This window comes from Jatropha curcas, chromosome 5 (assembly GCF_041381405.1).
Source record: "Jatropha curcas cultivar XTBG-Jc1 chromosome 5, XTBG_Jcur_1.0, whole genome shotgun sequence".
NCBI classification, from domain to species: Eukaryota; Viridiplantae; Streptophyta; class Magnoliopsida; order Malpighiales; family Euphorbiaceae; genus Jatropha; species Jatropha curcas.
In genome coordinates, this window is record NC_143155.1 from 27,784,024 (window position 1) to 27,805,751 (window position 21,728).

Consider the following 21,728-nt stretch of genomic DNA (forward strand, 5'->3'; position numbering starts at 1 on the left):
CCATTTAATCCTCAATCAATGAATATAAAAATCAAGGGCACAAAAATAGTAATAAAGAAATAATGAGTGATTAAATTAGAGGAGAATAAAAAAGCAAAGGCAAGCGGAGTAAGCGGCGTCTATAGTGGTCAAATGAGACGGGACAGAGACAGAGACAGAGAGAGAGAGAGAGAGAGAGAGAGAGAGGAGGAGAGGAGGGTAATTACTGATTAGAGCTCCACGGGATATAATTAAGACTCTGAAACAGAATCATGAGTGTCGCTACCACACAAACGCCCTTGGACTGTCGAAGAGATCGGTCAAACCTCTTCTTTTCTTTTTTTTATTTTTTTGTAAATGTAATACAAGAGAATACTTTTTAGAAAATTAACCCAACAAAACAAAGAAAAAAAATCCTCGGAAATTTCACGAGTTTCTTTTTTATTTCTAATGTTGGTTTGTTCTTTTCTCACCATTGTTTTGTCGGCTCTGTTGGCGGCTGCTTGCGCTGGATTCGGAGTTGGAAGTTGGAAGAATTGGGTTTCTGCTGTCGAAGTAGTCATGTACAGATGTCCACCACCACCTTTGTTTTTTTTTTTTTTTTTTAATAAACTAAAAATTAAAAATTGTTGAAATCTTCAATCTTAGAAAAGAATTGATAATGACAGCATATCCGGACCTGAATTCTTTAGGAAAATCTAGGTAACTTGAGTAACGGGTCGGATATAATCCAACTGTTCCAGCAAATTAAAACTTAATTAAGGCTTTTTTCCTGTATCAGTATTTTTCTTTTCTGATAGAACCTTCTTTTTTTTTTTTTTTTTTACCTCACATTTTCCCTCTGAAGATAAACTATAATTCAACTTATAATCCAAACCAAATATAATTCGACTTATAACTCTGAACTGGAATCAGAAGCACATGCTGAGTGTGAATAAGCTAAAGGCAGCAATAATATTTATAAATTAGATTTTGTGATCACTTAATATACAGTTAATTAGTTGAACAAATATATTTAGTATAATGGTAGCTCGTTTTGTCATTATCGGCATCATGATTAAACAATGGATCGAGGATAAGATAGGATAGGAGAATATATGTGGAATATGGCCAAAACAATGTATTGCTAATTAAATTGATATTTATACCTGAAAATAGTTATGACAGTTGGATTTTAACTTATGTATTCATATAGTGTCTAAATCGTACATTACTCTATTATTTATGTCCAAATCATTTTCTCCATTAAGTACGTATTTATTTATTTATTTATTTTTCATCAATTTTATTACTACTTAATTATGCTTCATGTAATTGATTAATTAAGATTGGTTATCATTATTAATAAATTAATATCTGCAGTCTTAATTAATGTCTTGTTGCCTGTTTTTTCAGATATGAAACTGGCATTAGATACTAGTAGATAGCTAGGTTGTCATGTACCAAAAGAGAGTGATAAAATTATTAATAGAAAATAAAGAAGAAAGGAGCAGCCTAACTCATTAATTAATCAATTAATATATGTTAAAAATCAAAATATATATATTTGCATGAATAATTAACACGTAGCTTTTATATATGAGAATATACTCTGGCAATCCCATACCTCTCTCCATTATGAAAGAAGAACAATGGCCTCTTCTTCTTTAGAATGATTTATATATTTGATCTGTTTCCCACTTTAATCATTAAATTAGGTGGAGTCCATTTTGTAGTTGGATTGTGAATAATGTACAGAGAGCATCGATGTAATAATGAGGGAGAGCTAGCTAGCTACTAATATATATCTAAGAGAATCACTCATCTGCCCAGAAAAAGGAAGAGAAAAAAAGAAAAAAAAAAAATTTTTAATTAGAGAGGGACTTCCATGAACTTTTGGGAACAGTTTCTCTGTATTAACAGTAGTATGCCTTCCTTTTTTATGACCATCATCACATGGTTGACTCAAATAAAGCAGTCAAACTATTTGAATTTTGCAGAGATCAAAAGCTAAATGGAACTTGCAATACATTGATTTAACTATGGACATGGTTTTGATTAATTGATTGCCCTTAATTTTTGCAGAAACTTAATAGTTACGTACAAAAATTCTGCAACGTTTCAAATGAAATACATATATTATTATTATTATTTGGGGACGCGACGGAGCTTAGGAAATGAGAAATGAAGTGGTGGAAGGAAGAAAAGGGGAATGAGGGAGAGTGTCGTACTATCCACATGAAGGCTGCAAATCCAGGCAGGCAGTGGCACCCGTCAGAGCGGAGCACATGCCTTTGCCAGTGTGCTTTCCATTGTTGTCCCCTCTATCTATTTTTCATTTTTACCCTCTCTTATAAGACTTGCTTTAAAAATTATTGGATAAATTTTCTCAAAATTTAGTCAATTACTTTAAAATTGTTATCATTTTACTCATATTTGTTAGTAATTGTATGGTTAGAAATTCTCGCATTCAAAAAAAAAAAAAAAACTATTAATTTAATCCATACACAAAGCCATTAGCCCGATTTAAATAAGTAATTTTCCAAATTATTATTATTTTATTCTGTTTTTTTCTATTAAATATAAATTATATTTATCTAAACTCAATTTATGACTTATTCACGGATCAAATATAATAAAAAAAATTGAAATTGCCTATTTTATCTTTTTCTTTAGTAAATGATTAGAAATATCGTGATTATGAAGTTTATTTTTAATTATTTTGGTCTATTAAGGTGCTTCTAGACTTAATTTAGATAAGTCAATATTGAGTAAATAGTTAGAAATACTCAGCTTAAAACAAAAAAATTGATTTTGCTTGCTCTGATGTATGTATGGATATGCCTCCTTGCTTTTCCATCGTTGGATTGGATGGCCTTTTCGACAATCTCGCGATCTATATTTAAGCATAACGTACTCCCGCGCATGCGCAGTCAATGGGGAGACTTTTACCATAACGTGGCCAGATATGTTTCCTTGGACTTACTTTATCCATTCTATTTTCTTTTGTAACAATATAAACCTTGCTTCAGGCTGAATAGCAAATAACCTATTCCAGTTCTGGGGAAAAAAAAAGGTAACTAAATATATTTATTGAATAATATTTTCAAAAGCTTCCCTGAATAAATTGAATAATAGGCATCAGAGCAACTCTCCCAACACTTCAGACTCTAATGAAATTCATGAGTATTGAAATAAATATGCCATGAATACACATCATTCAATCAGAATTGCAATTAGATGTTTTCAATTTTTTATAAAAGAGTAAAAAATCTTGACTTCGAGCGTTACCAATTTGATGAATTAAGAGGAGAATTCTTTCTAATCTATTTTGCAATAAAATTTTTCATATGATAACCAATTATATAATAATGTTATTTTAAGGAGACAAAAAAAATTACAATCCTTTAGTTAAATAATTATGATTAATATTTTGCTAAACAATACATCAACTGCTATTTACTTTTTCTTTTGAAATTAATCATGGTATTTTTATTTCATTGGACCGTGACTAAATCGTCCAACTCATCTTAATATTGGTTAATATCAATTTTCTATTTTTTAGAACGAGAATATTCATATTATTTTTAATTTCATTTTTCATCAACACGAATTTTTTTTTTGGAAAATTCAATACATCATTGAAATCATATTTATTGGAAAATATGTTTTTTAAAAAAGTACATTTTTAAGAAATAAATCATGTCGAACCAAAGGAGCTGGCTATTTAAGGAAGGATTCGAGACACTGGGCCCAGGTGTTGGAAGAAGGGCTCGCGTTTGAGATTGTTAATAAAAAAACATTCCCTTGTAGGGCTTTGAATAGACTCTTTTACCCTAAATGCTCTGCAACAGGTGCTGTACTAAGCCTACACTACACTGAAGCTATATAACTCAAACCTGTTAGGCCCAACTAACCTCTTATTGGTCTCTTTCCACTATTAGAGACAGGTGAAATTAAAATTTATATTTTAATTAATCATGTTAGGGTCTTATTTATATAAAAATCTGTAAGTTTATTATTGCATAAGATGTAATTATATTTATTCCACTAAAGAGAAAAAAAAAAAAAAAAAAACTAAGAAACGTAAAAGTTAAGCATAGGTATTGGGTTTTCTAACTGTATTTCTTTTAATGGATTTCAAGCCCAGTAAATGAGTTGTACGATCTGAAAGATGGACTGCGTGTGGCTTGGGCTTATCCACTACAGAGGTCTCCGTAACTAAGTTACGGGCCCATCAATTAAAATACTATTCAAATTCGACAAACCTTCTATGATTGATTCTACAATTATAAAACAAACAAATGTTAAATCAATTTATTTAAAAATATTTTTTTAAAAAAACTTTGATTGATTTTCTCATTCATTAAATCAATAAAAGAGATGAAATCATCTATTTGTAAAATGAATTTCGTTTAAAATAAATTTTTTAATTCAATTTTTGATTATAGATTATTTTAAAAAAAAAATTTATTACCTCCTTTTTGAAATTCTTTTGTAATTTATACCAACTTTATAACTGAAAAGACCAAAACAAAACATTTTGGAACATTCAGAGTAGAACCATGACTATTTGGTGAGCCAAAAGACATAATAAAACTTAACTGAGATCGTTTCAGGTAAAAAAAAATAATAATAATAAAAAACCTTAACAGAGATAATAACAGGAACAAGGAAACATTATTATTGCTATTTCATTCATTAAGGAAGAGTAATTAACATGGATTTTTTGTATATATATATAACACAAATTCTTTTAATTACTCTTCTTTAATGGTGCTCAAACTATTTGCACATTGAAATTTCAAACCCTGGTCAACAAGAATGCGAGAACGTAACCTACCCTCTAAACATTCTTGCAAGATCATACGACCGAGCTCTGAGTTGTTTTTGCTGGAATCCGCCAGTTCCAAAAACTGGGTTTTAGTCATCCGCACCTTCATCCTTAAATTAGTTGACGAGATAGTGTTGATATGGCTCATAAAATTGTCCTCTTCCTCTTGGTGATGGTCTGCTGTTATGGGGTTCACCACCCAATTCCTTCCTAAACAACATCCCATTGCGTGCTTCAATAGAGAAACAGATAAAAGCTTAAGACAGGTTTTATAACTAAATATATAAATGCATGAAAACCAAGCCAGCTTTAATTTGACAAATCGGAGCAAATAATTAGAATTTATAGGTTGTCAAAATGTGATTGATTGGGATATACCTAATATTGTATCTGCATTTCTTAGTCATGCAAATTCTTCCTTGCAATATTTAAATGAGATTTTTAAGAATATAAGCATGCATGGTTCATGTGTTGTGACTGGTCCATGACGACAGGCTAAATCAAATAAATAATTTTCAGGAAAAGGACAATATATTGTAATAAACGTTTATATTGTCATATATGTTCGCGTAAGTCATGATATATGCCGACTGTAGTATGAACAAAAAAGCCTACAACAAATCTGATACAGAAGCTTCTCAACAGGTTCAATGGGCATGTTATGGGGCCTGCGATCTAGCCAAGAATCATGCACTCGCAGATGAATTCCTTTGTCTATTCTAAATTCATACATGGCACACGCGTTTACCGTCGTGCAACAAATTTTTCCAAAAAATTATTTTACGTACAGAATTGTAACTTGACTACTACTTGCCCTTTGATTTTGCTATAACTCTACTGTCCATTTCTCTCTTTTAAAAAATAAATGAATGAATTTCTAATCAATAATTATACGAGAGACTCATTTTAATTAAAATTGCTACCCAAGAGTGGGACTGCAATGTCCTGCTTGGCAATATCAAATAAATGGACTTGTTTTGATTGAAAAAAATTTAAAAAAAAATAAAAACTTAATGTTTTAAGGTTGCAACTGTTCATAAGAACATCGACAAGCATACTGATTATTACAACATAAGGCAAGTCAAATACCATACTGCTAATGCATCTTCAAGACACAGCTTTTCTGATGCTGGTGGATGATTAGAACCGTTGCATGCAATGATAGATATGAATTGGGTAAAATTCTAATCAGTATGATGAATAATTAAAAAGGAGTCATCCAGATCAATCAGCCCCCAATAATTTTTCAAATTTTGAGCAATAATCCCACTCTTCCCCCTTAAATAAGTCCAATATGAGTTACATTATATGCCTATTGCCTAAGGTTCTGTCATCATATTCATGTGTTAACTTTATACTTTAACAGCCTTTTTAATGACGAAATTATTTGCTAAACAATATGCTATGCAAACATACAAAAATTGTGAGCATTGTCTGCTTTCTAATATCTCTATATTTCTGGTTAGGAGTTAGGAGCAGTCCATCGTCATCATTATTATACATCATGCACAACAAAAAAATTTCAACACATAATGAGTACCGCCGAAAGAGTAAATTTACTACAATTGTCAATTACTATATGCACCGTAGGATCCATAACGAACATCACCCTTCCTTCCCGATATAACCTTTTTTTTTTTTTTTTTTAATTACATTTTAAATCCATTTTCAAACATAAAATATTACCGTTTTAAGATAAGTATAATATTATTAAATTATTATCATATGTGTTTAGTATAAGTTGTTTGACACTCTTAATTCTGAAGTAAATTCATAAATTCGATCGCGTATATAAAAAAAAATTATATGTATTGAAAGGGAGTATGAATACTTTATAAATAAATTCCAAAAAATAGTTATTGAGCCAAAGACTTGCCAACTTACAAAACAATTAACAACTATTGTTTTTTTAATTACAACCATTCACTTTGGTTTAGTTATTAGAGACTGAACATCGACAATTAATTATCTTACAATAGGAACTAAATTCTCGTTTAATTATCATAATCAAGATTCAAACCACAGCTAAATTCTCTTTTATTATCAGATGAAGTGTAGGAAATGGGACCCTTCTGGATATACATTCCTAACATATCCAAGATCCTCTAACCAAGTTTTGTACAGACAAAAAATTGGCCAGATGTAAGCGAAAACGACATCGCTTCCTGAAGTGAAAGACAAAACCGACAACGATTGGTGCTTACTAGTAGCCGCCAGTGGCAAACAGATCGATAAAGAAATGAAAAGAGTTAGGACAACTAACCTCCCTCACAAAGACTTCCAAATTCTCTATTCTTTTCATGGCTGCCATATAAACAAAAATGAATCTGTAGGTCTCACCATCGCCAAAAGGCATAAACACATTGATTTGCTCATTGACCTTAAAAAACCTAATAATGATGATCCGATCGTTGCTTGGTCAAACGACTAACAATTTTGACCTTTGGATTCTATACTTACAAGTAATCTCAATCACCGCTTCTTAAACAAAGGATCAATTACCCTCAAAGCATTCGAACAAACCCTTGGTAAAGTAATGCGGGGCCACCAGACTATAAAAACCATAAGATTTTGGTTTGGGTCAGCCAAGAAAAGGATTTTTGTGTCGGCTGAATAAACCATGGCCCCCATTCAAGAAACTCTCAAGAAACCCTCCACCGACGCTTAATCACCTCTCTGTATATATACATCTTCGTGATCTTTGATCCTTTGTAATTCGTTGATTCTTGACGACGTTGTGCAATATTGTTAGTCATTCATACATATTCTTTTAACAGAATGGGGAATTGCGTTTTCAGAGGATTTGGAGTAATGGAAGAAGAAGAAATGATAAAAGTCGTTACAACTAACGGCGGCATAATGGAGTTATATGCACCGATCACCGCCGAGTCTATAACGAATGAGTTTCCAGGACACGCCATTTACCGTAGCCGCGACGTTTCTCCACCTCTTCTCCATAACGAAGTGTTGCAAGCTGGCCATCTCTACTATCTCCTCCCTATGAACGCTAGTAAATTAAACGCCGGTACTGCGACTGCCATTAATTCTATATCTAATTGTAGCAGCATAAATTCTTCAACTTCATCCAAATCCAAACTCGCGCCGTATCGGATGTCGTTTGATAATCAGAGGTATATGAAGCGCTTAACGGAGGCCGAAGTATTTCCGAGATATAATAGTACCGGAGTTTGGAAAGTGAAGCTTGTGATAAGTCCGGAGCAGTTGACGGAGATACTGGCGCAAGAGGCGCGAACAGAAGAATTGATAGAGAACGTGAGGACAGTGGCTAAATGTGGAAACGGGTTAGCTTCTAATTCGGTGGCTAATTCGGATCAGTGGAGTGTGGCCACTAGCCAGTAGCTGGAAAGTATCCGCTGACAAATATGGGTCGGGTCGTAGTTAATTAGTATAGTTGTTGACTATTGCTGTATCTGATTTTTAATTTCTACCCTAATTTTATTAGTTTTACGTATTTGTCTAGCTACTGGATTTTTTAACTGCCTTAATTAATTATAGTAGTATATATAATTAAATGCATGACATAAGTTTATTTTCATTTTTTCTTTTAGATGCCTAATTAATTCTTCGTTTGAATTGAAACAACAATAAATATTTGTAATTGAAAATTGGAAGTTATATAGAAATAGATTATTATGAATATAACTTAGATTAGAAAACGTGAAAGTTCTGGAAGAAAAAAGGAAAATAAGCTTGATTATTTTGAATTAAGGAAATGTTTCATTTCGAGATTGTTGATAAATGGTATCTGGCTGTTGACAATAAATTTATTGTGTGCTGAAGAAATTAATGTGTCATTTGCTGAAAAAGGAAAAAAATATTGTAAGAAAGTCCAAGTATTTGACATGTACGTTCATACTCTTAATTACCTAATGTCAACAATACAAATTCTACTATTTGGGATATTATTTTATATATATAATTAAAAAAAATAAAGCTCATATAATTTGTAAAGAATTTTGTTTCTTTACTATCATTTGTTTTTTCTCTGTTTTGTCTTCGCTGCTCCGGACAATCCCAATATAAATTAAACCCTAAATTTAAATGAATAGATCTTTTAGGTACAATTTATTTATTTTTGCATTCTAAATATTAAGAGAATAAAACAAATTCATTTTGCCAAAAAAAAATCACAATTATGTAAAAATATAAACTCTAAAAAATTGATTTAAAATGCCAAAAAGAAGAAAAAGCAAATGTTGGACTCAAAGAATGCACATCAATTTTCCATGGGGAAGGAGTTTAATAAAAGGTAAGTTTGAAACATAAGATGCACTATATTAGTTTTTTTTAAAAAAAAATTATTTTGAGTCGATTAAAAAATTATAATAGAGTTGAATGATCATAAAATATAGAGATTATTTAATTGATTTTTTTAAAATAAAAGTTTTAACTAATATAATATGTAATAATATATAGAATTAATTAATTATTGAATCGGATAAGTGGACTTGTACACCGGATCATTAAAAAAGAAAATACGTTTTATAAGACAATTTCACCATCTGGGAAGTTTCACCAAAAAGCCCATAATGAAATCAAAGCCCAAATTGGTTGGACATGAAGAGCAGTTTAACCTACGGGCTATAACCCAACTTTACTCCATTTTGCAAAATTGTGACATTACATCTCAAAATTTTGGTTTTGAAAGTATCTTTACTCAAATTACAATACAAGGTACATAAGAACTGATCCAAGTTGGTCTAAATGAAATAGACTCGGATCTTTTAATGAAGAGGCGTGGTGTTCAATCTTTGTAAATGAAGAAAATCATTATTGGAATGTTTTTCTTTGTACTTATACTCATATATATATGATATTGTAAGTATTAAAAATATTTTACTTGAATCTCAATCTGTTTTAAACTAAATCCTTAAGAATGACTCGTTTTGTTTTATTTTTGTTATTGACAAATAATATTTAATGAACTAATTTTTATATTTATAAATATATAGGTGCTTGAGTGGGCTGAAAATACATTTGATGATGTTGTTTCAATACTTAGTTTTAACCAAGCTCAGTTGTGGAATTCGCAATTTTTTTTTTTTTTTTGAATATTACTCTCAAAATTGTAATTCGAGATATGTAAATAAAAATAGAATGTAATTCCAACAACTTGGAAAGTTAGGATATCCTTGGATTTAAGCTTTATAAAGGGCTTGCTGCTCTACTTTTTTTTTTATTATTATTATTTTTTGAGTGGGATAATGACGATAACGATAAAAAAAAAAATTAATAATGTCGAATGTAAATAAAGAATGAAAAAAAAGGAACATGAGATGCAAATCAAGAAAAGTCAAAAGGGTCATAGGTGGCCATTGGGAAACGGGCGCTGGTCTTAGCCAAATTCCAAAATAACTGTCCCTGTTGGAAAAACAACAATTTAAAACTTTAGCGAAATTGATTTATTTTTTATTTTCCTCTTTTCATTTTGGGCCTAGTTGTGTCCTTTTAACTCTCCATTACTGAGACAATGCCTCTTTGGAATCATTTTTTTAATCATTCACTTCACTTTTCTTCGAGAGACAAATAAAGAAGAGAGAGGGAAAAGAATCCTTTTGGCCCTACTGCTCTTTGCTACAGAATCGTAATTTCCTCCTCCACGGGAATCTCCACCCCACCGCCAATAATGCTACTACTAGGGTAAATAAAATTTAAATATTAACAGACATGACCACCAGTTCATTTTAAATCGCAATTGAATCGTATTGTAGATAAATCAAAATCGGAATGAAACTATCGGTTTAAAATTTGAACAGGAATCGACGGTTCAAAGGCCGGTTAAGGTTCATGTGAATGTTAAAATCTGAACTTGAACTAGCCCTGAACAGTCGGTCAACCGGCGGTTCCGGTCCTGTTCGAACCGAATATTTTCTATTTTTATTTGCAAAATAATAATCACTTAGCCTATTTTATACATCTTTAAAAGTCTCAATAATATTTTACTACATGATATATTTTACTTAATTTTTTTTTTAAAAATACACTTCACTTTAAAAATTAAAAATCTAAAAAGTAAAATGGTAAAAAAAAGTGAAATATTTAGTCTAAAGTTATATTATTTTTAACTTTTTTTTACCCTTTTAAATTATTTACTGAGTTTAAAATTACATTCTTTTTGAAGTATTTTTCAAAATTTTCTTATAATTTATTTAATTAATAACATTTAAACAAAATAAAGTGACAACTTATTTGATTATTTTGTAAAATTAATTAATTTTATTCTTATATGAGTATGAGCATTCTAAATTTATCAATATTTTTTAAACTCATATTAATATTTTCAAAAGAAAGATGTAACGTTAGAATCGATTTTTTTATATAAAAAAAAACATATATCACCGGAAACCGTGATCGGAACTGGCCAGAAACGAAACCGACTGTTCAAGGATCGATTCAGGTTTCACATTTTAAAAATTTTGAACCATCGGTTTCGTAAACAGAAATTTACGGTTTAATGAATCGGTCATGCCTAAATATTACAACGCCAAAAAATTAAAATACAATTAGATTTTAAACATTTAAAATTTTAAAGGTAAAAGTTGGGTAAAAAGAGTCTCATTTCTCACATAACCTCATGTCTCTTGTTGCTTGGAGCCTCGCGAAAAGAGCGTAAACGTGTGAATAAAAAGAGAGAGAGAGAGAGAGAGATAAACAATATTAAATGAAAATTAATACACGTTTATTATTTATAGATAAAAGAAAGGGAATAATCTCGGGCTTGGCCAACTTTTAATCACATCATCAAATATTGTATGGGATTTGATTCTCTAGCCTTTGTCTTTGGAAAATATATTATAAGCTTCCAAATGAAAACCTTTCAATTCAGCTATAGAATAGAATAGAATAGAATCATTATATCATTTCCCCCAATTTTGATACAGATGTAACACCTCGCCAACATGGTACGACCCTGCCTCTGCCTCACCTAACTTTATTAATTCAATAACACTAATTTATTTTACTCTAATTAAGCTTTTGCTTCGCCCAATTATGATTAATAGCTTTAGGAAACTAATTAAGGACTGATTATCCATTCAACTTCTAGATAAAAGCTATAGCTGGCTGGTTTGATTTTACTGGAGATCATAATAGCTTTTATTTAATATATGATGATCGAAAATCTGGTTATTATACTCTTTTTTATATTAGTTGGTAACAGAAAATTTTTTGTATAAATAACGTTTTCGTCGTTTCAAAATATAAATTGTTTTGAGTATTTTAAATTATTTAAAAAAATCTATTCCTACTTGAAAAATCCTTTGTAGCCAGATTGTTTTTTTGAAAAAAAAAAAACCTACTAATAAAACAAGTTAATAGCTAAAGTTAGGGGTAGGTATAATTTGTCGGCATATCCTCTGTTTACATGGCGATTTATGATAACCACTATTTAACTAAAAGGTTGGTTCCTTATATTCTCCAACCTTGAATAACATTTATGTTTTATAATTAGGGGGTTGACAGTTGACTTTCTTGGTAATAACTGCAAAAAGTAATTATTATTTAAATTAGATTAAATTACAGTTTTGCCACATCTATATAATTTATAGCTCTACTTTCCTTAAAGATGAATTATTGCACTGACCTCCAATTTTTTTTTTTTTTTTTAAAAATAAAAGGTTTGCCTAGATAAATAGGTGTATAGGCCTTTTGTTGGAAGCTTTTTTTTTTTTTTTTAATTTTGTCCTTGTGATAGATAAAAAAGGTTTGTCCTTTTTTTTTTTTTTAATTTTGACAGATAAATTAAACCCTTTTTTTTTTAATTTCAGAAATGTTCTTAAAATAAACGAAAAATTGTAATATTTTATAAATTTCATAATTCATGCATTTTTACATTCTATAATCAGTATCCAACCGACAAAAAATAATAATTTCTCAATGAAAATAAGTTTCACGTCTTTGCTTCATTGTAGCATTATTAAAAAAAGTACATGTGTAAGTGTAAATGTTAAAAACATTAATTTATGACTCAAATATACAGAATGTTTTTATTATGGGATTAATTTGTATCCTCCACTAAAGATATTTTGACTAAAAAACAAACATGCTTATTGCAAATTTTTATGAGTTAGAAAAGAATCTCAAAAGGTCTTCAATCAGCACTTGTTACTCTGTAAACTTTTGGCAGGGCAAACGTCAATTATTCGGTTGACTAATTACAACTTTTCACACTTAATTACTAATTAGATTCTCAACTCTGTCTTCCACTGCTAATCTTGTTTAAATTTTTTAATTAATTGCAGAAGAACATAAAGTCAATTACCTAATTGCTCATGTTCCCACAGAATTTGCAAAACTCAGAATTGGGATGCAAGGACACTGTAGAAAATCCACATAAATCTCCAATTTATAGGCCTTTTTTCCCAAAAAAAAAACTCGAAAAAAATAATAAAAAGGCATAGGCTGGTGTTTGTCGGATTACATGGAAAAGTAGATAAAAAAGCATTTCAGCTTTCGTATTAGTGGTTGCTGACTTGGTCCAAGAATCCCGGTTGCTCTCTTCTTTTCCTTCACATTTATCTCATCGTATGCTAACAATTTAAATTAAGTGGGGCAAGATAAGATAGCTAACAGGACTTAGGGTTTGAATATAAATTTTTAAATGAATTAAAATTTATATAGTTTATTTTTAACGCATTAATATTTTAATTTTCACATGTCTTGAATAAATATCAATAATAGTTATCTTAAACAAAAAATATTAAGTTTAATTGTTGATTACAAATCAATTATCAGCTTCATAAAAGTACTAAACCATAAATTCCCTTAATAACCTTCTAGCAAATAGGGACCAACATTTTATTAACGTTCACAGAGAAATATTATAATATTTGCTCTCTTTGCATCTTAATTGATAAACTATAGTGAGATATACTAAAAGTCTAGATGAATATCAAATATTTTTTTAGCATATGGATATCAGACTAGACTTTGAGCCTATATATCGATCTAAATAATACAATTTTTTTTAATCATTAGATAGTTATTCCAAAATGTATTTTGGACCTTTGATTCTAAGTGGTCTTAGAAGCGCCATAACACCATAAGATATCGGTGATCTCTTCTTCTCCCTTTTCTTTAGGTTGCATAGACAACCAATGTTCATCGGTTCTCCATTTTCTTTTGTGAAAAGGATTTTAATAATGCCTCTCAAAATCCAAACTCTGAATACGACAGTGATAGTTGGCGGTAGAAACTGTGGCAGCTATGGGTTATTTTATATTACTTATAAAGAGAAAAAAAAAAAAAAAAAAAAAAACAAACTTGATTGATTTCTCTATCCATAATAATAATTGAAAAAATAACAAAAAGAAGAAAGGGGAAAAAACAATCAATGAGAATCGGAATTTTCTTGCCTAAAACAAAAAATAACAGCAGGCTTGACCAAAATTAAAACTCTTAAGCTTATAATTACAGATAATCCAGCCATACTAATCAAATCTTAAAGCTAGGTTGAAGCAAAAAATTTTGTTTCCCACTAAATTGGTATCTATTATGTCCCACAAACTTTTGTTCTCCTTTGATCGCAGAGGACCAATCGAGTTGGAGGCAAATACTGCTTCTCATCTCAGATTCTAGACAAACCATGTGAACGCAACCCAAGGATAATTAATTACAGACACCTCTATCTTCTTCCTCATCATCTTAATTAACTTGAAGAATAAAAAGCTAGCAGGAATTATAACTGCAGTTGGAGAGATATAATATTCTCTTAAAGTAAATCACCCACAGATTATTGCCATCTAGCTAGCTAGCGCTTAGTTTCTAGATAACAAATAGGAAAATTGCTAAACATCTTAATCAAGAAAAAGATAATGGTTGACAACGCCATCCCATCTAAGAAACCCTCTTCACTTTTTATTATTTTATCATTAATCTATCATAATACTCCTTCTGACTTTATAAACTATGATATGATTATATATGTTGCTAGGGTTATTCATCTGTTATACACTAGAGCTTGCAACGTGGCATATTGGGTCCGACGAAGACGATGTTCGTGTGGTGAAATTCCACAAGTCAATCTCACTATCATAATCTTGATTATGGACTTGATTTCCATGGTATGCCCTGTTGGATGGTAATGAGAATGATGATCGTACGGTTGGCAATTGAAGATCATCGTGAGGTTGATCAGTAGGTTTACAATAGGCCACGATGGGTTCATTGAAGCAAGAAATTTGGCCGTTAAGCTGTGAAGCTACTAGACGATCAAGGGCCGCCCAGTTGGTTAAGCCAGAATCCAATGGGTAAACTGAATTAGCATCCATTGAACCCTCATTATTAACCATGGATGGGTAACAATTTTGTGTACTTCCAGAATTTGGATTCTCTAGGGTTGGAAGTTTCATAAATGTATCGTGGTAGCCATTGCTGATAGCTGTGTCGATATTTGACCGGAGAAATCTCAATTTATTTGCTTCATAATTTTCTTCTTTGCAAGCCCTTCCCATATGTTGAAGTATTTGATCTAAAGCACCTTCGTTGAATGAATTCAAAATCTGGCTCGTCGATCTCGTTTCAACGGCAGCGATAATAGATGACGAAGTACTTAAAGGACTGTGACTGTCTAGGGTTTTATGATGATTCTTCTTCTTGAAGATACGGCAAACTACCCATCCTTCTTCTTGTGAAGCATCTCCCATAACATTGGAGACCTGTGACGACAAAAATAAAAAACAAAAAGACAAACTTAATTAAATGCGAACAGGAATAATAATAAATAAAGGGGAATCAGCAACATTTTGCTCATTAAATGCGAATTGAGTTATTAAAAGCGGAAGTACAATAATTACAAAAAAAATATATAAATAAATTAAAATGGCGGCTTACATTAGTATCGGGAAAATTAAGGTTGTCGTCCAGCCTATATTCATGCATAATCCAATCAGATTTTTGGCCATGTGGAGCTCGACCTTTGTAGAACACTAGAGTCTTCCTCATACCAATGCGTCTACCACTACTGTATATAACCTTATCGCGGCCAGTAGCTTTCCAAAACCCAGCAGCAGTTGCACGATTTGTGCGAGTTCCGGTTGGATATTTCTTATCTTTGTGGCTAAAGAAGTACCAATCATTTTGAGGGGTGGTACCAATTTTGCACTTCTCTGCAAAAAAGGGTTCACATAATGAGTATCATCAATCATTCACGGGTAGATTATATCGAAAAGTTCTTGTAGAAGAAGTGGAGAAGAGTTAAAGAAAAGCCCACCTTGTATATCCCATGGCTCCAGCTTGTTAAGATCCACATCGCCAATAACATCCAAGTCGATTTTCTCATACGAGACTTTCTTCTTCAAGTAGTAATGTAAGAGCTCCTCTTCAGTTGGATGAAATCGAAAACCAGGAGGCACCTGTGATTGGCCATTTACAGATATACTCATGTCTTGATGCATTTAACTGAGAGAGAGAGGAAAGATAGAAATAAGATATTAATTATACATAAAAAAAATGAGTATGAGAGTATATATATAAGGGGTGCAAGGCATAAAGGGCAACGAAGAAGAGAGAAAATAAATAGTGTTGATTTCATAGAAAATAGCTAGCAAAGGCGGCATGTAGTGTTTGGAAGTGGGGTTAGTTTTACTGTAGAAATGAGAAGAGCCAACTACCTAAATAGATAGAGAAAGGGAATTGTTTTTGGAAATATAAAATGGGTCCAATGTGTAGGGTATCAGATGTGCACATGGATGTTGTTAGCGACCAGAGAACAGCAGGCACGCCCCCATCGCAATTACGACCTTCGATCTTAATATCTCCATAGAAAAGCACCTCTTAAACCACCATGGACCTCTCTCTCTCTCTCTCTCTCTCTCTCTCTCTCTCTCTATTTCTGCAACCAACATAACAATTGAAAAGATTAAAAAAAAAAAAAAAAAATGGAGGTGGGTCTCCCTTCTCTCTACTCTCTCCCTCTTTCCTTTTGCTAGTGCAACCACCGCAACAAAGAAAGAGACTATGGGGTAGGCATTGTTCTATCGTGGCCCGTTATGAGAAGAATTTAGGTTAAAAAAAAAAAATCTTAAAATATAAACGAAAGAAATTTTGAAAAAAAAAATTCCATTTGTCACATGCTTGCTCGTGTCCATTTTTATATACATTATAATGATATAAATATTTCTATATATAGTTATGACTTACTCGAATATTATTAAAAATATTGCTCAGTAATGTCAGTCTCTGTCTTGCTCATTGTACACATTAAAGATCAATTCTTTTTTTTTTCTTTTTTTTTTTGAGAGGAAAAGATTAATTCTTTTTTTTTTATGTTTTATAGATGTTTTTACTTTATACTTGTGTTTAGTAATATAATATATCCAAAATTAACACTTAACAATATCGCTTAAATATTTATAATGTATTTCTTTCAAAAACAGAAATTTATAATGTATTATATAAAAAAATCTCCCACTAAGCTTATGGTAATGCTATTATTATTTTGAATTTAAGTCAACACGCGTTAGAAATAGAAATACTAGTTTGTGCTTTGTCCTAAATGCCATTTTGTAACAAACAGCACTAATTGTAAGCTAAACAAGATATCGATCACTTTAAGTCGTCTAATCTCATCATTACTGCTTAATTTCGCTTGTAAATCTAGACATTTCTCCTAATCACAATCTTCTAACACCATATCTGGTAAGTCGTAATGTGATGTAACCAAAGATAACGTTTATGCTAAAAGTACTTTAACTATATTACATTATGTTTCATTACAATTTATTAAACATAATTTTAACTTTCCTTTTCTTTTTCTTTTTACATTTAGATATATAAATATTTTCAACTAACTTGCAAATACATGAAATAAATTCATTTAATAAGCAATTTTTGTTGGGACCGCGCGTACCATCCAACCCCGAATTAGTATGATATTGTCCGCTTTGGGCCAAGCCCTCACGGATTTGTTTTGGTCACCTCCCAAAAGGCCTCATACTAATGGGTTGGGTTTGAACCATTATATTTTGGTTTCTCTTCTCACATTTTTCCGATGTGGGACTTGGGAGGATATCCCCAACAAACCTCCCCTCCAACCAAGGACCACACAAATCGTGACCTCCCCTCCAGGGATAATCTGCCCACCATCTTGTACCGCCGCTACAACTTTGCTGGACACGCCGCCCGACCTCCTCTTGTCGGGAAGATTTTCGACACAAGGCACCACTTGCAGATCTTCTTCGGGTCTTGGTCCTGTTGTTACAACAACACATCGAAATTTTCTCACACTGCGCAGTCCGCTCCGCTCCGCTCCAAACCTGGGCTCTGATACCACTTGTTGGGACCGCGCGTACCATCCAACCCCGAATGTGAATTTCGTGAAGTTAATTCTGTCAAAGTTACTATTCACATGAATAGTGAATTTCGTGAATAGTGGAATTTCATTAGATTCAGAATTCAACATGGCTAATGATGGGGCAATGATCAAATTGACGGATTCGAATTATTCAATGTGGAAATCCAGAATGGAGGACTACCTCAATTGTAAAGATCTGTACGATCCAATTGAAGGTGACAATGCAAAGCCAGAAGATATGAAAGAAAGACAGTGGGAGAAATTAAAAAAGCAGACATTGGGTACAATACGCCAATGGATAGATGCTAGCCTGTACAATCATGTGAGAAATGAAAAAGATCCCCAAGTTCTCTATAAGAAATTGGAGAATATGTACGAGGCTACGAATGCTCAAGGAAAAGTCTTCATGATGCGTAAAGTCATGAACTTGAAGCTGTCAGAGGGACGATCAATTACACAACACCTGAATGATTTTGAAGGACTCGTAACTGAGTTAGCAGTGAGCGGTATGACCTTAGAAGATGAGATGCAAGCATGCCTACTGTTGGGATCTCTACCGGATAGCTGGGATACTCTTGTGGTGTCTTTAAGTAACTCAGCTCCAAATGGTGTGGTAATAATGTCTATGGTAAAGAATAGACTACTTAATGAAGAACTCAGAAGAAGAGATGTTGCCAGTACCAGTTCACAAGCCCTTGTCACAGAGAATAGGGGCCGGAGCAAGAGTAGAGGTCCAAGGCATGTAAAGTCAGGTGGTAGATCCAGGTCCAGAGAGATGAGAAAATGTTACCATTGTGGTAAGGAGGGTCATCTCAAAAGAAATTGTCATTTACTCAAACAAGATAATACAGACCAAAGACAGGAGAATGACAAAAATACATCTGCTACAGTCTCAGGAGAAGATGGTGAGGTGACTTTAGTCACTCATGATGCAGATTGTTGTCATGTTGGAGATGCAGATACCGAGTGGATAGTAGACTCCAGTGCTTCATACCACTGTGTTCCAAAAAGGGAATACTTTTCCACTTATAAAGCAGGAGATTTTGGCACTATTAAAATGGGAAATAATAGTATCTCGCAAGTAGTGGGAATCGGTGATATTTGCATTAAAACAAGTGTCGGGTGCACATTAATACTTAAAAATGTGCGACATATTCCCGATCTTCGGTTGAACCTGTTGTTTGTGAGTGTACTGGACAAGGAAGGCTATCACCATCATACAAGTGGCGGTAATTGGAAACTCACCAAAGGGTCTTTGGTGGTGGGGAGAGGAATATTATGCTGCTCGCTGTATAAGACGCACGCAACAATATGTGCGGGTCAACTGAATACAGTTGAAGATGATGCTTCACCAAATTTGTGGCATAGGCGGCTGGCGCACGTTAGTGAGAAAGGGTTTAATATGTTGGCTAAGAAGTCCCTCATACCATTAGCCAAAGGTAAAATAAACCCTTGTGATTATTGTTTATTTGGGAAGCAACATCGGGTCTCATTTTTGAAAAGCTCTAGAAGGAGAGACAACAAGTTGGAGTTGGTACACTCTGACGTATGTGGTCCCATGGAGGTAGAATCACTTGGAGGAAGTAGGTATTTTCTTACCTTCATTGATGATTTCTCACGGAAGACATGGATATATTTATTGCGCACAAAAGACCAAGTATTCAAGCACTTTCAGCAATTCCATGCTATGGTGGAAAGGGAGACTGGAGTGGCATTGAAGTGTTTACGCACGGATAATGGTGGTGAGTATATCTCTAAGGAGTTTAGAGATTATTGTAGTCAGCACGGTATCAGGCATGAAAAGACAGTTCCTGGTACGCCTCAACACAACGGCGTCGCTGAACGGATGAATCGCACCATTATTGAGAGAGTCAGATCCATGCTCAAAATGGCAAACTTACCTAAGCCATTTTGGGGAGAAGCTGTCAATACTGCTGTCTACCTAATCAATCGACTACCTTCAGCACCATTGGATTTTGATATCCCGGAGAAGGTCTGGACAGGTAGAAATATTCCATACTCTCACTTGAGGATATTTGGATGCAAGGCATTTATGCATGTTCTGAAGGAACAGAGATCAAAGCTTGACGACAAGTCAGTTCCTTGCACTTTTGTTGGTTATAGAGACGAAGAGTTTGGCTATATGTTGTGGGACCCAGTGAAAAAGAAAGTTGCCCGGAGCCGAGACGTAGTATTCCATGAGAATGAGATCGTGGGAGAAACAACTTGTGAAGAATCCACAAGTGATGGTGTTGTTGATATTACACCAGGAAGCATTCCTACAGATGATGCCACAGGAGGAGGAATGCCAGAATCAGAACAAGAAGAAGAAGAAGAGCCATTCGTAGGGGATCAAGAGACAATTGTAGATGATAACAGTGATGCAGAGGGTGTTGAGCAGGGGGAGCCAGAGAACCCCATTACACCAGAAGGAGTTGAACCTCAGTTAAGAAGGTCAACCAGAGAACGCCAACCATCTACAAGGTACCCTAGTTCTGATTACATTTTGATTTCTGATGAGGGGGAGCCAGAGAGCTTCCAAGATGTGCAATCTTGCAAAGATAGAGATTGCTGGAGAAAGGCCATGCAAGAAGAGATGAATTCTTTGAAAAAGAATGACACCTATGAGCTGGTGAAACTTCCAAAAGGGAAGAGAACACTCAAGAACAAATGGGTGTACAAACTGAAGAAAGATGATGGCAACCTAGTGAGATACAAAGCTCGATTGGTCGTCAAAGGCTTTACTCAAAAGAAAGGTATTGACTTTGATGAGATTTTTTCACCAGTTGTGAAAATGAGTTCTATTCGAGTTGTGCTAGGTCTAGTAGCCAGTTTGAATCTTGAGTTGGAGCAGCTTGATGTAAAGACCGCATTCTTGCATGGGGATCTAGAGGAAGAAATCTATATGGAACAACCAGAAGGTTTCAAGGTCAAGGGAAAAGAGGACATGGTTTGTCGCTTGAAGAAGAGCTTGTACGGGTTGAAACAAGCACCGCGACAGTGGTATAAAAAGTTTGATTCTTTCATGGTGAATCAAGGCTACAAAAGGACAGATGCAGATCCTTGTGTATATGTTCAGAAATTCCCTGATGGTAAATTTATCATTCTTCTCTTATATGTTGATGATATGCTAATCGTTGGACCAGATGCACATATGATTAGCAAGTTAAAGAGAGATTTATCAAAAGCATTTGACATGAAGGATTTGGGATCGGCAAGGCGAATTCTCGGAATGGAGATTATTCGAGACAGAAAGTCCTGCAGGTTATGGGTATCACAGGAAAAATATATTGAACGAGTTCTAGAGAGGTTCAATATGAAGAATGCTAAACCAGTTAGCACTCCGCTTGCCACTCACTTCAAGTTGAGTAAGAAATCCTACCCATCAACAGAGAAAGAAAAAGGAGATATGTCAAATGTTCCATATTCTTCAGCGGTCGGAAGTTTAATGTACGCAATGGTGTGTACGAGACTAGATATCGCTCATGCAGTTGGCGTTGTGAGCCGATTTCTGTCAAAACCCCAGAAGACACATTAGGAAGCAGTAAAGTGGATCTTCAGATACCTGAGAGGAACTTCAAAGTTATGTTTAACTTTTGGAGGTGAAAAGTCTGCACTTGTTGG

At 33.2% G+C, this 21,728-nt stretch overlaps 2 protein-coding genes across 2 annotated transcripts; one reads left to right on the forward strand and one right to left on the reverse strand.

The window, feature by feature from the left end:
* The first annotated feature begins 7,279 nt into the window (after positions 1 to 7,279).
* Positions 7,280 to 8,348, forward strand: LOC105642780 (hypothetical protein). Its single transcript, XM_012227720.4, is given in 2 exon segments — positions 7,280 to 8,137; positions 8,139 to 8,348. Coding segments are annotated over 2 exon segments (624 nt in total). The 5' UTR covers positions 7,280 to 7,570; the 3' UTR covers positions 8,196 to 8,348.
* Positions 8,349 to 14,141: 5,793 nt separating this feature from the next.
* On the reverse strand, positions 14,142 to 16,532 carry NST1 (NAC (No Apical Meristem) domain transcriptional regulator superfamily protein). Its single transcript, XM_012227721.4, has 3 exons — positions 16,023 to 16,532; positions 15,644 to 15,918; positions 14,142 to 15,468 (listed from the first exon to the last, which is right to left on the reverse strand). Exons 1-3 carry the CDS (start codon positions 16,204 to 16,206, stop codon positions 14,758 to 14,760), a joined length of 1,170 nt encoding a protein of 389 aa, XP_012083111.1. The 5' UTR covers positions 16,207 to 16,532; the 3' UTR covers positions 14,142 to 14,757.
* Positions 16,533 to 21,728: the final 5,196 nt, after the last annotated feature.